At 33.6% G+C, this 15754-nt stretch overlaps 1 protein-coding gene across 11 annotated transcripts in view; it reads left to right on the top strand.

The window, feature by feature from the left end:
• The window catches only part of MYO9A (myosin IXA), a 262701-nt gene that overhangs the window by 74369 nt on the left and 172578 nt on the right, over positions 1–15754 (top strand). For 9 of the 11 annotated variants that reach the window (XM_057723187.1, XM_057723186.1, XM_057723189.1 and 6 more), the window contains 3 exons: positions 386–442; positions 5254–5351; positions 7895–8021. In XM_057723187.1, coding sequence (XP_057579170.1) covers positions 386–442; positions 5254–5351; positions 7895–8021 — 282 coding nt within the window. The other 2 variants (XM_057723188.1, XM_057723183.1) reach the window with 2 other exon arrangements.

Raw genomic sequence — 15754 nt, 5'->3', positions numbered from 1 at the left:
TTTAAAAAGTAGTCATTGCCTATAATGACCTAATAGTTGTTAACATTAGAGAAATCTAGAGTTTATTGCTCCTTTTCCAGGTCTTTTTTGTAATCACTGGCCATACCATACATATTCTTGTCATAAGATCAGTATTCAAAGACTATGGGACTCAGCAGTTAACTCTGAATTTCAGAGTAACTGAACAATAGCAGGTGTGGATTGGTTATAATAATATATGATCTCCCAGTATCCGAATGTTTGCTTAGTTGTTTCTTGTTTTATACTGCTATACAAGATAACTTTCTTTGCATAACAGCAGTGCTACCTGAACACTACATGTAAGAGATGATTAGAAAAGTGTAATAATCATTACTTCTACCTAACTAATCTGCCTTACTTTCAGATAACAAAGAAACCTCTCAGACAGAGCTGGGATGATTTTTGCTATGACTCTGAGCCGGTCAGTACAAGTGCCTAAATTATCCTGTGTTCCTGTTAAAGGACTCTCACCTTGCTCATTTGCAGTCTATCTTGTGACTTAGGAAGAAAATCAGCTGAAATACAAAGAATATAGGAAAGAAAATAAATCAGTGTTTAATTTATTTGAATTGATATATTTGTATGTGTGTGGTTTGTTGATTAAAAACCAGTCAATTTACCTTTTTTGAATTTTTTTGGCAGATGTTTAGACTGTATTCAGTTTGACAAAATAAATTGATTGCATTCCTGATTTCAGCATAGTTATGGATCTTTATGAAGTACAAGGCTTTTTTTCCTTGAGACTTATTTTTTTTCACTTCTTTTTTAGTAGTTTAGTTACGTATTATGGGCAGTCTTTATTGTTTATTTTAAAAAGTTACGTCCTTCCTGTTTTATGTGTCAGTTAACAGTCTTTTCACATGACGAATGAATGCATTTTTTTAAGTAGCAAGAGATGCTATAACCTTTATGTAATTTTCCAAAAATTAAGAATTGAAAAATTTAGCTTTATTTGTTATATTTTATAAAAACAAGTTTGTAATTATAAAAAGAACACAATCTTTTTCTTTTACTTCAGTTTGTAATTAGGTCAGATATGAAAGGCCAAAAACATGTACTCATCTATATTCATTAACTAATGAACTAATTTGTTAACCATTCCTCCTGGAAACATAACATGTCTTAATCCTTGCTTTAAGTAACCGTCACTTTAGTTCTCACTGCATGTCATTACAAACTCCACTAATTGCAAAACTATCAGAGTTGAGAAGGATTAGTAATTATGACATTAACTTCTTCCTTCAATTTAATTGCATTACCATTTCATAATAAATCAAGTAATTTGTGGTTTCAGATTTAATATTTTGGAAAATAAGTTTTAGGCATTTAAATTTATAGATACTGATAACTTTTAGTAGAAAAATTTTATGCTGTTTTGTCAGTCTTGAGAAGCTTTCATCTTTCGCTTAGTACACCAAGTGACTATGTGCGTCTCATTGGGAAGTAGGTAGGAGACTGGGAAGCTCATAAGGTGAATATAAGACTTGATTGCCTGTACGGAACTTACAGTGAAATTGTCAGCTGGTCTGCTATTATCTAGGCAGTCTAAGTAATGCTTAAGAATTTTTGGGTTCTGAAGTAGATAGACCTGACTTCAGAACTGGCTTATCTACTTACTAGTTTTGAGAACCCAAGCAGGTCACTTATTCTTTTGCTTCCATCACCTATTTAAGGGAGAAATAATAGTTTTTAACTTTTGTATTAGATTAGTGCATCTAAAGAGCTTGATAGATTGCTTAATACTTAGCAAGTGCACAGTGAATGTTTCCACCATTGCTGCCACCATTGAAAGCATCATTATCCATCTTTTCCTTTTAGAAGAACTTTGTAGTCATACTGGCCTACTTCCTTAACATAACTTTCATCACTATCCTCCCATTTATTATGTTTTCAAATCTATTATAATTGGAACTTTGATTAATTTCTGTTGCTTTTTCTTGCAAGGTAATTAATGGAAGTAAGCAGTCCTCTTATTCTTTCCTCTTAGCTTCTCCTCATAGTATACTTGGGGGCAAACTAAATTTGTTTCACTCTGAGTTATTAGAACTTAGGTGACCAGCATTATAGGAAGAGAGGATTAAGGAGGGTTCTGCAATTTGTGCTATATTACTTAACATACAATGTATGGAATTGTATAAATGATCCCAAGAGGAACTATAGTGAGAAAATTGCTTTTAACAAGGGAGCTGTTGTTGCCTATTGTATGGTAATTTAATTCCTTTTAAGGGTTATCCTATTAATACAAGTTCAAGCAGCTAGTATTTCATGAGAGATAACAGAGGATTTAGAACTGGATGGATTTTGATTTGGCCACTCCTGTTATTTAAGTGACGTATTTAACCTCTGAGTCTTTCTTCCCTGTAAATGTACGTACAATTAAATATACATATGCATAATTAACTCCTTGTGTTTTGAGGATTTAGAGATTATATATGGTAAGTGACTCATATTGACTAATACGTAAAGGATACTTCGTAAATGCTAATTTCCCTGCTTTAAAAGGTAATAACCTGTTCAAACAGTTTTGCCTTAAAGCTGATTCTGAATAACTTCAAGGTAAACAGTTAGTTTCACCTGATTTTTAAATTTTTCTGAACTAAGCTTTGAATGATTTTGTTAGGGTCCAGCTATCAGGCGAGTTTAGTGAGAATTGCCAGAATAGGTCTCAGGGTACTGACATTCCACCATGCTGCAGAGGGATTAGAATTTACTATCTCAGTGAGGCCAAGCTCCCATCCTGGTCATTACTGCCTTTACAGGAACCCAACCATTTGTATAATAGCTGGCCTCCCATTTTCCCATGAGGTAGACCTGCTGCAGGAATCCTGATACAACTTGGGCAGGAACTTTTGAATCCATAATGTTTCCATTCTCCCTATTTTAAGTATTTTTACAGCATAACACTCTTAATGCTATTCACCCTCCAACAGTTTATAAATTTGTGGTCACTCCCTCAAATACTGCCTTTTTGGCTTTATGCCAGTCCAATATGAAAGTCTCTGCATACTGCATAACTTGCTTTGCATATATTTTTCCATTTAAAAACCACTTTAACATCCATATTATATTTGATCATTATAAAACCCCTGGTTGTAGTTCGTATGATTACCTTTCACAAAAGAAGCAGCAGTGGCTCAGAATTTAAGTGACTTCCCTATGATGATGAAGCAAGTTAATAGTGTAATTGGGATTCACATCAGGCTATGTTCTTTATATTCTTTGTTCTTAAATGATTCTTCAGCATCTTTACTAATTTTCAATGTCAATTATTTAGATTTATGTCCTGTGTTGTCAACTGGTAGCTATAAAAAAGTATGATTTTTATAAACACCGTTCTAAGAAATATAGACAGATTAGGAAAAAAATGTGTAATTTGACTCTGCTTTTCACTTTCTCTCCCTCATAAATGCTTACTACATGCCAGGCTTATTGTGGGTACTTGTAAATGAGGAAGTGTTCCCATCATCTCATACAAAGGGAAAAAAGCTGATAGCATGAAAGAACATTTTGGTGTATTTGTGGGGAGTGTGCAGTGGCATGTTACCAAGTAAGACTAGAGCCGGACCTGAGTTTGACGAGAGGAATCAACTGTCTTCTTTCAGTGGAAAGAGTTAACAGTTGTTGGTTAGTTCCCCGCCTTACTCTTTGACCCTTACTATTTCATTGTTTTGTAAATAACCTCTAATAGCCAGTATTTGTATCTTGGTGCTTTAAGGCTTTTCTCAGAGCCCTGGAAGGCCTTTGCTCTTGCTTGGCCCTCTAGAAATGCCTAGAAATTAACAGCTTATCTCCAGAAGTCCACAACCAATAACTGATGGGAGATGGTATATAAGTATTATGGCTTCTTCACTTTTCTATTTTTTATATTGTTTCCCAGAGGTTACTTTGGAATTAAAATCCAGTTACCCACTGTGGTAGCTACTTTAATATTATACCCTGTTTAGGCAACATTGCCTTCTCTACATTCTGTTACTACTTGTACTAAATCTTGCTCTCATGGTCTGCTTCTGTAGAAACCCAGATTAAGATAGGGGTATTTCTGATCTGGTAGATTTGTCCATCCTTAGTTTTTCTAATACCGTTGTCATCAGGGAAATACACATTAAGTATAAGTATTTAAAAGTTAATTATGATTTTGGTCTTCACTGAGACCACTTTATATTTCTGAAGAACAATTTGATTATAGATAACAGCAAGTATAAATGTATTTATATTTTAGTTCTTTTTCAAATTTATGTTCTCAATATTTTATACACATTGTTTTATTCATTCTTGGGGTAGATAAGAGCAGCTGTCAGTTACGAGAATCATTACTGTATCATTGAGTTTATAGACTTTTTTTTTTTACTAAATCATAAAATGAGTGAGCTGTTTGTGGTTTGAGGGGGAAGAAAAGCAAGAGCTTTTAAAAAGTTTTACTATAAAAAAAAAGTTTTACTATAGGTAAAAGAAAAATGTGTTAACTTAAAATTTTTTAGTGGGTAGAATGTTGGCATGTCTGTAGAAATATGTCTTAAAATTGCTTACCAAAAATTTTATAGTTAGAAAATTAAATTTTATTTCATAGTCCGTAACTATTTTTACTGACTCATATCATGTTTGTTCTTTGCAGGCTTTTATACTTTCACATATACTTCATTTTGCTGATTGATTACCATGTTATTTATATTATTTGTTAGTAACTATTTATGTTATATCTAATATTGCTATAATATAAACATCTTTGTATTATAAAAGTTTAGGCTCCACTCATCTGCTAAATTATTGCTTCTTCTAAAATTTATTTTTGTGTACCAGGATCTAGTTCAGCACCTTGCGTGTGGGTAGGCATTTATTAAATATTTGTTGAATAAATAACATTTGTGGAATTGAGCTCTCTTAAGTGCTTTAAATCTCCAAGACTCTTCAAAACAAGTCAAAAGGAAAGTTGGTATCAGAACATTTTATACATATTGCTAGCTCTTTACCTTAAGTTACTTTTGCTATCCTTGCTTGGGTGATTGTGAAAAAGAGAGAAAAGGTAACTTACTGGTATTTTGGTATGTATGTGTTTAGTTTGCATACTTATAGTAAGATGAGAGGTCTAATGAATTTGGCATTGTCTAAATATTTCACCAGCTCTAATTTTTATACATAGGTACGCTTACCTAAATTACTATATTTCTGAGTGGCTTAGGTTACTTTTCAGTAGGTAATCTTGATTTTTCTCCCCTTTTTTTCCTAAAAAAGCAGGATTGCTTCACAGTGGAGGGGGAAGATTTGAGGCATGACTTTGAACGCTTACAGCTAGCCATGGAAATGGTAGGATTTCTTCCCAAGACACGAAGACAGTGAGTTTATTTATTGTATTTTTATATCCTCAGTAGAGAATAAATCATAATGTGTGTTTCAAAAATTTCTCTTCCTTGATTCTTTGAAACAATTTTCTTATATTCTTGATCTAGTGCCTTTTCCACCCTAAGCCTTACTTAGAATTAGAAAATTTACTTTTCTAAAAGACTTGTTTTGAATTGCTTTCTTTTGTCATAAATTCTTTGAGAGTCTGTTGAAAGTTGGACCTCCTCCTCCTGTAAAAATGTACTCCATAATCAACTGCATATTATTGATTGAGAGAGTTCATGGTGCCCCCAAACCTCTCCATGTACCTTACTTAAAAACCATTGCTTTATAACACAATTTTATAACTCCTTGTTTTCTGTATCATTGATCTTTAATCTTATGAAGACATGCATACGTTTAAGTAAAACATAATTTTCCATGTATCTCAACTGTAAATTTATGTCTGTAGCATTGTATTAAACATATTTTTTTATTATAAGTATAAACAAAATAGAAATGTGAAAAGGTTGAGGTAAAGATGAAGTAAATTATATTTAAAATAAAACAAACTACTTAAAATTAAAGACACAAATAACCTTGACTTTATAAGCTTTCTGAGAGCAGGTATTCTTAATTCATATTTATTAATCTTTTTATATTGAATTATAGTATATTCAGTTGTTTATAAGACATTTATTATTGCTGGAGACTATGCATCACGTATTTGTGTGTGAGAAACATTATTGTGCCGATTATTGAACCCAAAATTCTGAAATAGTGTAATTTGCAACTGTATAAAATACTACTAAAGATAGTTTTTTAAAAAAATGGCTCATAGTTTGTTTTTATGTTTTTGGCTTTCAGTAGTGTTTATATTTCAGTTGATACTGAGTTTCCTCTCTAACTCAAAATGTTTTTTATGAAATATTCCTTTATAATTGACTTGTATTTTGTTTGAGTTGTGTTAGTGACTCATTTATTTAAAAATTTTAAGTTATTTGAAAAATTACAGCTATGAATTAGATGTTTCTGCTGGACGTCTGAAAGTATAGCTGTTAGGTTCCTAAAGCAACACCTTTGTTTTATTTAAAATGCTTCCTGATTTTAGGAAAACGCATAGTTAAAATTTCACCAGTACAGCAGACTTATTCTGAGGAAATAACTGGACAAGGCACAAAGATGTGTATATACACAGATTTCTAGGAAGGGCTTTTAGATGGAGTGTTCAACTGTGTTAAATACCTTTGAGATATCACGTAAGTTAAGGATATAATATACTTTTTAAAAAATAATTAATTAATTAATTAATTGGCTGTGTTGGGTCTTCGTTGCTGTGTGCGGGCTTTCTCTAGTTGCAGCCAGCAGGGGCTACTCTTCTTTGCTGTGTGAGGGCTTCTCATTGAGGTGGTTTCTCTTGTTGCAGAGCACAGGCTCCAGGCATGTGGTCTTCAGTAGTTGTGGCATGTGGGCTCAATAGTTGTGGCTCATGGGCTCTAGAGCACAGGCTCAGTAGTTGTGGCGCATGGGCTTAGTTGCTCCACGGCATGTGGGATCTTCCCGGCCCAGGGCTGGAACCTGTGTTCCCTACATTGGCAGGTGGATTCTTAACCACTGCACCACCAGGGAAGTTTCCAGGACATAATATACTTTTTTAAGTTACTTGGAGGTTCTCCCAGTTAAGTTACTGGGAGACAGATGCCAGAATGTTTTAGCAAGTGAAGAATGACAAACTGAAGACAAGGAGTGTAAGTTAACACTTTAATAAGCTTATTTGTGATGGGAAGGAGATGTAGGTCTAGGATGGGTTGTTTAAAGTAAAAAAGAAATGAGATTATTTTGATAGAAAGTTCTTGTCAGGTTCAAGTGAGAGATAGAAAATAGGTATAATAATGTTCCAGAGTAAACCGAGTTCATGAGGTATAGAGTGCAAGTGTAGGGATTAGTTGTTGGCCAGAAGAGGGGCGTGTGTTCTTCTGAGACAGGAAGGAAGGTCAGTCCAGATGTAGATGTTTCACATTAAGGGCCTGATATTAGAGAATATACCACAGGCCTCCTACTATTTAAAAAAAGCATTTATAATATGATGGGCAGAAAGCATTTAAAAAAATATAACTAATAATAAAAAATCATCTAGGTTCTTTGTTAAAAATACAGATTCTAAGACCTTTCTCTTAAAGATTCTGATTCAGTAGATCTGAAATAGACAGTGTAGGGAAAGGACATTCCAGGCAGGATGAAAAGCATGTAGAAAGCCCATGGACTTTTGAAACACTACAGCAGATTCAGACAATAGTAAGAAGTCCTCTTCAAACAGCTATATCTGACAGGTGGTACAGTTCTGAAAGTAGGGTTATGTAAAGCACTCTGCACAGTGTCCGATATAGTAAACACGCAGTAAATTTTAGCTATCATAGTCATTGTTATCCTTATATTTCTTATTTTTCTGAAGACTAAATACTTTGTACTGGTTAATTTGCTTGATTAGAATTTTGAAATGAAATAAGCTTAAAGAATGCACATAAGTAAGTTGTAATTTATGGTTTTATTTTCACAGGATTTTCTCTCTTCTCTCAGCAATACTACATTTGGGTAATATCTGTTATAAAAAGAAGACATACCGGGATGACTCCATAGATATCTGTAATCCTGAAGTTCTTCCTGTTGTCTCAGAATTATTAGAAGTGAGTAATTACATTCTTAGCTGTCATTTCAAATACTGGGTAACTTTTCAGTTTTTATTTTGTGTAACTTTTGTAGGTATAAATGGGTTAATACTTTTATTAATAATGTTACTCCAAAAGTTGGAATTTTTGCGGTTGTGTATGCCAGAATCTTTAGATGATTTGGGTTTTCTTTTCTGCTTCCCTTTGCCTCAGATATCCATAATTCCTCAATTTGCTGAATACGATGAGTATTTCACTCTATACTGTATCATGTCCTAGGCCTTTGTCATTTTTCTCCTTCTGTATTTGAGATTTTTTTCCCACAGTAGGATGTTGGTTAGATTATTTTATTTGAAGATGCGGTATCTGGATGGGTGGAGAAAAGAAAACTACTTTTTCTTTCTTCATGGCTAAATTGGAGCCAGAGGTCTTCATCTCCTGTAACTTTTCTTCCCATATCAAGGTCCTTATTACCTTATTCTTTCTTCTTGGAGTGATGATTTCTCATGTGTTCCTAGGTAACTACTCATCTTAAAAGGGGTACAATTTTTTATAGGCCGCCTCCTCTGACAGAACAGGAAATATATGTGTGTATACTTACCTGAGTGTATTCACATATCTACAGATATTTATGTAACCATCTATATTTATATAAAGATAAATGTCTGCACTGCAAGGGAAACCATAAACAAAATGTAAAGACAACCAGGGGCTTCCCTGGTGGTGCAGTGGTTAAGAATCCGCCTGCCAATGCAGGGGACACGGTTTCGAGTCCTGGTCTGGGAGGATCCCACATGCCGTGGAGTTACTAAGCCTGTGTGCTACAACTACTGAGCCTGTGCTCTAGAGCCCATGAGCCACAACTATTGAGCCTATGTGCCGCAACTATGGAAGCCTGTGCACCTAGAGCCTGTGCTCTGCAACAAGAGGAGCCACCAATTGCCACAACTAGAGAAAGCCTTCATGCAGCAACGAAGACCCAACACAGCCAATAAATTAATTAATTAATAAATTAAAAAGAAAAGACAACTGGAATGGGAGAAGATATTTCCAAACAATGCAACTGATAAGGGATTAATTTCCAAAATACATAAACATCTCATCCAGCTCAATATCAAAAAAGCAAACAACCCAATCAAAAAATGGGCAGAAGACCTAAATAGGTATTTCTTCAAAGAAGACATACAGATGGCCAACAGGCACATGAAAAGATGCTCAACATTGCTAATTATTAGAGAAATGCAGATCAAAACCATGGATGAAGTATCATCTCACACTGGTCAAAATGGCTGTCATCAGAAAGTCTACAAATAGTAAATGCTGGAGAGGGTGTGGAGAAAAAGGAACCCTCCTACACTGCTGGTGGGAATGTAAATTGGTGCAGCTGCAACGCAGAACAGTATGGAGGTTCCTTAAAAAACTAAAAATAGAGCTACCATATGATCCAGCAATCCCACTCCTGGGCATATATCCAGTGAAAACTCTAACTCGAAAAGGCACATCCACCCCAGTTTTCATAGCAGCACTATTTACAGTAGCCATGAGATGGGAGCAACAAAAGTGTACCCATTGACAGATAAATGTGTAAAGAAGATGTGATGTATGTATGAGGGTGAGTCAAAAATTATCCGCACTCTGGCTGTAGAATTTATTTTAATTCACTTTTAGAAAAGACAAATACATCATTTTTCTACATAATCTTGCTTTTCAATGCACTCTGTCCATCTGTCAACAAGCTTTCATATTCCCTCATTAAAAAATGTCTTAGGCTGAGCTGCAAGCCACAAACGCACTCATCTTCACTTCCTCGTCTTCACTTCCTCGTCAGAAGTGAATCTTCATCCTTGTAGGGCTGCTTTCAGGCAACCAGATAGGTGAAAGTCTGATGGAGCAAGATCAGGACTACAGGGAGGATGTTTTAACACCTCAAAATGAAGTTTTTGCAAAGTGTCGACAGTGTGGGCAGAAGTGTGCATATGTGCACACCCTCGGACCACAAAAAATGAATCACTGCACCCTGCTCTTCTTTTGTGCAAATCACAAGTGGGGCATCCATTTTTGCTCCCATCAAATGAACTGATGTAACATGTTCACACCTGCACAGCAGTGACTGGGGAGACAGTAGCCTTGAACGGAAAGCACTGGTAAGAGTACAGCCAACAGAAGTTTTAATATAACTGGAGTGCGGAGAATTTTTGACTCACCTGTGCACACATGTGCGCGCGTGTGTGTGTACACAATGGAATACTACTCAGCCATAAAAAAGAATGAAATAATGCCATTTGTAGCAACATGGATGCAATTATAGGTTATCATACTAAGTGAAGTAAGTCAGAGGAAGACAAATATTATATGATATCACTTATATGTGAAATCTAAAAATACGATACAAGTGAACTTGTTTACAACACAGAAATAGACTCATAGACATAGAAAGCAAATTTATAGTTACCAGAAGGGAAAGTGGGAGGAAGGGATGAATTAGGAATTTGGGATTAACTGGTACGTACTACTATATATAAAATAGATATACAGCAAGGACCTACTGCATAGCACAGGGAACTGTATTCAGTATCTTGTAATAACCTATAATGGAAAAGAATCTGAAAAAGAATATGTAATTATATGTATTGTATGTGTGTGTATATATATATATAAATAAAACCCAGTCACTTTGCTGTACACCTGAAACATTGTAAGTAAACTATACGTCAATAAAAAAAATTAAAAGAAAAAGACAAACATGAGATCATGTTGTTTCTAACTAATCCTTTAGCACATGTGTCATTCTAGCCTTCCCCCATTGCTTGTCTGTAAATTCATACTCTTTAACAGTGAGGAAGCTGTCTCCCATCAACCTGCCATTCATTTTAGTATTCAATTCCAGTATAGGTATATTGGATAGTATTATTCCAGGCATATTGGAATAGTAAAGCACTATTAGAATTTTTAACCCATATCCTTGTGGGAAATAACTTTATGAAGTCATTTTGCGCCTAGTTTTACAGATTCCATTTATTTCCGAAATTACTTAGGTCAGCACCTTTTCCTCCCATCCCCTTCATTGAGATTGTTCCATATATTTGTCATACAGTTCTCATGTCATGGTCTGAATTCTTTCCTAAGATTCCCACAACATCTTAAATAAGTTTCTAAAATTTGTATACATTAAGATTCACTCTTTTTGCTGTTTGGATTGTGACAAATGCATGATGTCGTGTATCCTCCACTACAGTATCATACAAAATAGTTTCACCGCCCTAAAAATCCCTGTGCTTCACCTATTCAACCTCTCCCCTCAAACTACTGATCTTTTTACTAGCTCTGTAGGTTTGCCTTTTCCAAAATGTAACAATTAGAATTATATACTATGTAGCCTTTTCAGACTGACTTGTTTCACTTAGTGATGTACATTTAAGATGCATCATGTCTTTTCCTGGCTTGATAGCTCATTTCTCTTTATTGCTGGGTAATTTTCCATGGCGTGGATGTACCACAGTTTGTTCATTCATCTGTTGAAGAGCATGCTGATTGTTCCAGTTTTTTGCAATTATGAATAACCTTTTTTTTCCTATTAAAATATCACTTATCTTTCAAATCTGGGTTCATATTACTACTTCATGGAATTTAACCATATTAAATTGTCTAAACTGACTCCATCAGCATAGAACATTTGCTTCTCTTCAGCATAATTCAGTATTGGCTTTGTAGCATATAGTTAATTATTTACCAGTTTGTGTCCATTATAAGGTGGCGGCAGTGTTCTTTGAGAGCATTGGATGCCTCTTATTTATTTAACCTTACAGTGTTTATTATTTTGTACATAGCTTGGTGTTGCTTATTAACTTTAAATGAATGAGTTAGCCTGGCAGAAGGGACAGGAGCATGTACCTTGAATTGGAACTAGACTCACTCATTGGAAAGAAGTTTCAGGGTGTGGAGTGTGGTATCTGAAAGCTGTAATTTTGAAGGTCATGAGGGTCAGAAAACAGGTGGTATTTCAGGCAGGCATTTCAGGTGATATTTTAGTCATACATTTGGTATTGTGGTAATACAGAGCATTGTGGTTAGTGGTCTTTCTTATAAGTTTAGGCATTCAACAAGTACCCAAGGCTTCTGGTCCTAGTGCAGTATTCCTTTTTTGGTGAGAGACTAGTAAGAGCACTTCAGGCAATTTAAAGAGGAACTCAGATACAGTTCTGAGAATTGGACTTACCAGTGTCAAAGTTAGACTAACAACTAAATGTGATTTGATAGCATATCTCACTTTGGAACTCCAGCTTCTCAAATTCCTTCTTGTTAATGTATAATTTGGACAGGTTCTAGGAATGGAGATTTAGTAATAAGTAGAAAGAAGATAATCTTCAAACTTAAGGAGCTAGAGAAGATGGTTAGGGTATCCTGCCTATAGTTAGATCTTATTTTTATTTATTATTATTTTTTTATTTAAAGTTTTTTTTTTTAGCTGTGTGGCTTGTGGAATTTTAGTTCCCCAGCGAAGGATGGAACCCGGGCCCGTAGCAGTGAGAGCATGGAGTCCTAACACCGGACTGCCAGGGAGTTCCCATAGTTAGATCTTATTTTTAAATATGATTTTCTCTAATTGATTAACATTGATAATGGGAATTGCAGCCTTAAGGCTGTCATTAAAATAAGATTGAAAGGCACAATAACTGGTTTAATTAAAATGTAAACTCTTTAGGCAAGATTTAATTTGATTTCCCTCCTTCCCAAAGTGACTCAATTCAATAATAAATATAGATTTAGTTTTTAAGAACAAATAATGGTTTAATTTTATTTATTTTTTCCAGTTATGTTTTGTGTTTACCTCAGGCAGTGGTGAATGTTTTGAGTCTTCTCTGTACTAAATCCTGTTTGGGATAGATACTTGTGAAATTATTAAAGTCAAACAAGCTCCAATAGATTAGCTGTATTTAATTGTGAAGCATGTTTTTGTTGTGAGATATTAGAACCATCATCATTACCAAGAATCCTTCAGTTTTTAGTAAATTTATATGTTTTGAGTATATTTAACATCTGTTGAAACAATGTAAAGAATGAAATTTTAACATATATATCAGTTTCTCAATTAGGTGACTATGAGAAACATTGTAGATTGGATATTGAGCCCATTTCTAATTATTTTGTTTTAATGAAGTTTATTTATTTATTTACTGGCCTTGGCATGTGCCTTGAGGGATCTTAGTTCCCTGACCAGGGGTTGTACTCGGGGCCTGGCAGTGAAAGTGCCAAATCCAAACCACTGGACTGCCAGGGAACTGCCCCAATAAAGTTTATTTAAAAAATTTAAAGTCATATGTACAACTAAGACTATTTGGAAAACTATGGAGGTAGCTGATTAAAATATGAATTCAGTAATTTTTTTTAGGATGTTTATCAAATACAAGCAAGATTAGTGTGTTTTGTGTGATTGTGTGTATGTGTGTAGATCTGTATATGATCATTGTCAGGTTTTAGTGCCAGCATTAAATCAGCTCCTTAAAATAAATTGGGTGGTTTTTCATTCTTTAAAATTTTTTTTCTGCATTTAAAAGAAGAATCATTAGCAGAAAATAATATGTTCCTTAAAGATTTGAACGATATCAACCCTTTGACCAGTTACATTTGATGTTCTTCTAGTTAGTTTTGTGTTGACTGATTTTTCAGGATTTTCAAATCTGGCTCAAGTTAATTTTGATAACTTGTGTTTTTCTTGGAAGTAATTTGTTGATTAAATGTTTAAAACTTATTACTTTTGCATTCTTTGTAAATATTTTGTTGATGTTTAAAAATTTTACTCTATGGTGTTAACTTTGTGTTTCTTAATTTTTTCTTTTGATTTGTGAGATTTGTCTTTCATTTCTTATTTACTTATTATCTATTGATTTCTATTTTAACATATTTTCTTCTTTCTTTTAAATTATGAAATGTTTTCAGCATACAGTATATATGGAAAACAGTATAATAAATACCTGTGTACTTGAAACCTCATCCAAGTAATAAAATATTGCAATTGAAGTCCTGTGTGCTCTGCCCCCAACAGAAGTAAACAACACTATGAATTTATTTTTTTTTCAGTTTTTATTAGTTGAGATTTTAAAGCAGTCAAAAGCAGAGAGAACGCCAAGTACCCATCATATAATGAACATAACCCAAATACCCATTGTTAAGCTTTATCACTTATTAATGTGGCCTCTCTCTCTTCATCTGTATCTTCACTTCTGTTCTTTCCCAATTCTTTTAAAACAAATTCCAAAAAAGAAAAATAAAATCCCAATTATCTAAAAGATAAGGGCTATGTTTTTAAAAATATTCACAATAATTAAGAACCTACTATATAACACAGGGAATGCTACTCAATACTCTGTAATGACCTATATAGGAAAATAATCTAAAAAAAGAGTGAATATATGTATATGTATAAATGATTCACCTTGCTGCACACCCGAAACTAAGACAGCACTGCAAATCAACTACAACAAAAATTTTTTAAAAATTCACAATATTATTAAAACACCTAAAAATAATTAACAGGTGATTTTTAGTCTCAGATATATAGTGTTCAGATTTTCTTTCTTTTTTTATGATTTCCCTACAGTGTCTTATTTTTCTTGAGTTATAATTGACATACAACATTACTTTCAAGTATAAAGCATAATAATTCAGTATTTGTATATGTTTCAAAATGATCCCAGTAAGTCTAGTCAACATCTTTCAGCATATATAGTTACAAAAAATTTATTTTCCTGTGATTAGGACTTTTAAGATCTACTGTCTTAGCAACTTTCAAATATGAAGTATGGTTTTTATTAACTGTTGTCACCATGCCGTGCATTAGATCCCCATGACATCTGACATTTATTTTATAACTAGAAGTTTGTATCTTTTGACTTGAATTTAGTTTTTATCATTCCCTTTCTTGTTTTTACATTTTCAGAATAGATAGATGTTTCCATAAGGAATATATAGTTTTGTTGTTCAGCATGTTTTCAGACTTTATGTAAATGTTATACTGTATGTATCATTCTAAAACTTGACTTTTCACTTCATATTTTGTTTTTTAGATTTTTCAGTGCTGGTTTATATAGTCTAGGTTCATGTTTTTAGCTGTTGTATAAAATTCTATTATATGAATAAAACATAATTTATCTTTTTTAGTTGGGAATGAGGTTGTTCATAGTTTTCCATTTATAGGTAATACTATGATAGGCATTCTTGTACATGTTTCCTTGTTAACTTGTGTGAGAGTTATTGTAGGGTATAGTCCAAGGAGTAGAATTCTTGGGTTATGGTATATACACATATTGAGCTTTGCTGACACTGACAAATTACTCTCTACAGTGCTTGTACCAATTTATACAAGTGTGTGGAAGTAACCTGTGCTCTGTGTTGTTACCAGCTTACACTTGTGTGTTCCTTTAAAAAAAAATTTCTTGAGTTTACTGCATAGGTCATTTATTTTTAAATGTTTTAATAATAATTGCTTACATGAAGAAATATACCTCAGAATATTACAGTGGTTTTTTTTTATCACATATGTTTTTTCTTAGTTTCCTTAGTTTTGTCATTTTGTGTAATCTGGTATTATTTTATTTTTGTTCCTTGAAATATTTTAAATATATCTGAAAGGTTGAGGTTTTACATTTAAACTTTGGCTGTTCATTTTGTGAAGTTAATGTGCCTCAAATTTTGCCAAAAATTCATTTTTTGGAATTTGAATATTGAGCAATGGACATTCCAAAAGAAGGTGT

This window comes from Hippopotamus amphibius, chromosome 2 (genome assembly GCF_030028045.1).
Source record: "Hippopotamus amphibius kiboko isolate mHipAmp2 chromosome 2, mHipAmp2.hap2, whole genome shotgun sequence".
Taxonomy (NCBI): domain Eukaryota; kingdom Metazoa; phylum Chordata; class Mammalia; order Artiodactyla; family Hippopotamidae; genus Hippopotamus; species Hippopotamus amphibius.
This window is presented reverse-complemented; position numbering and strand designations above follow the sequence as displayed.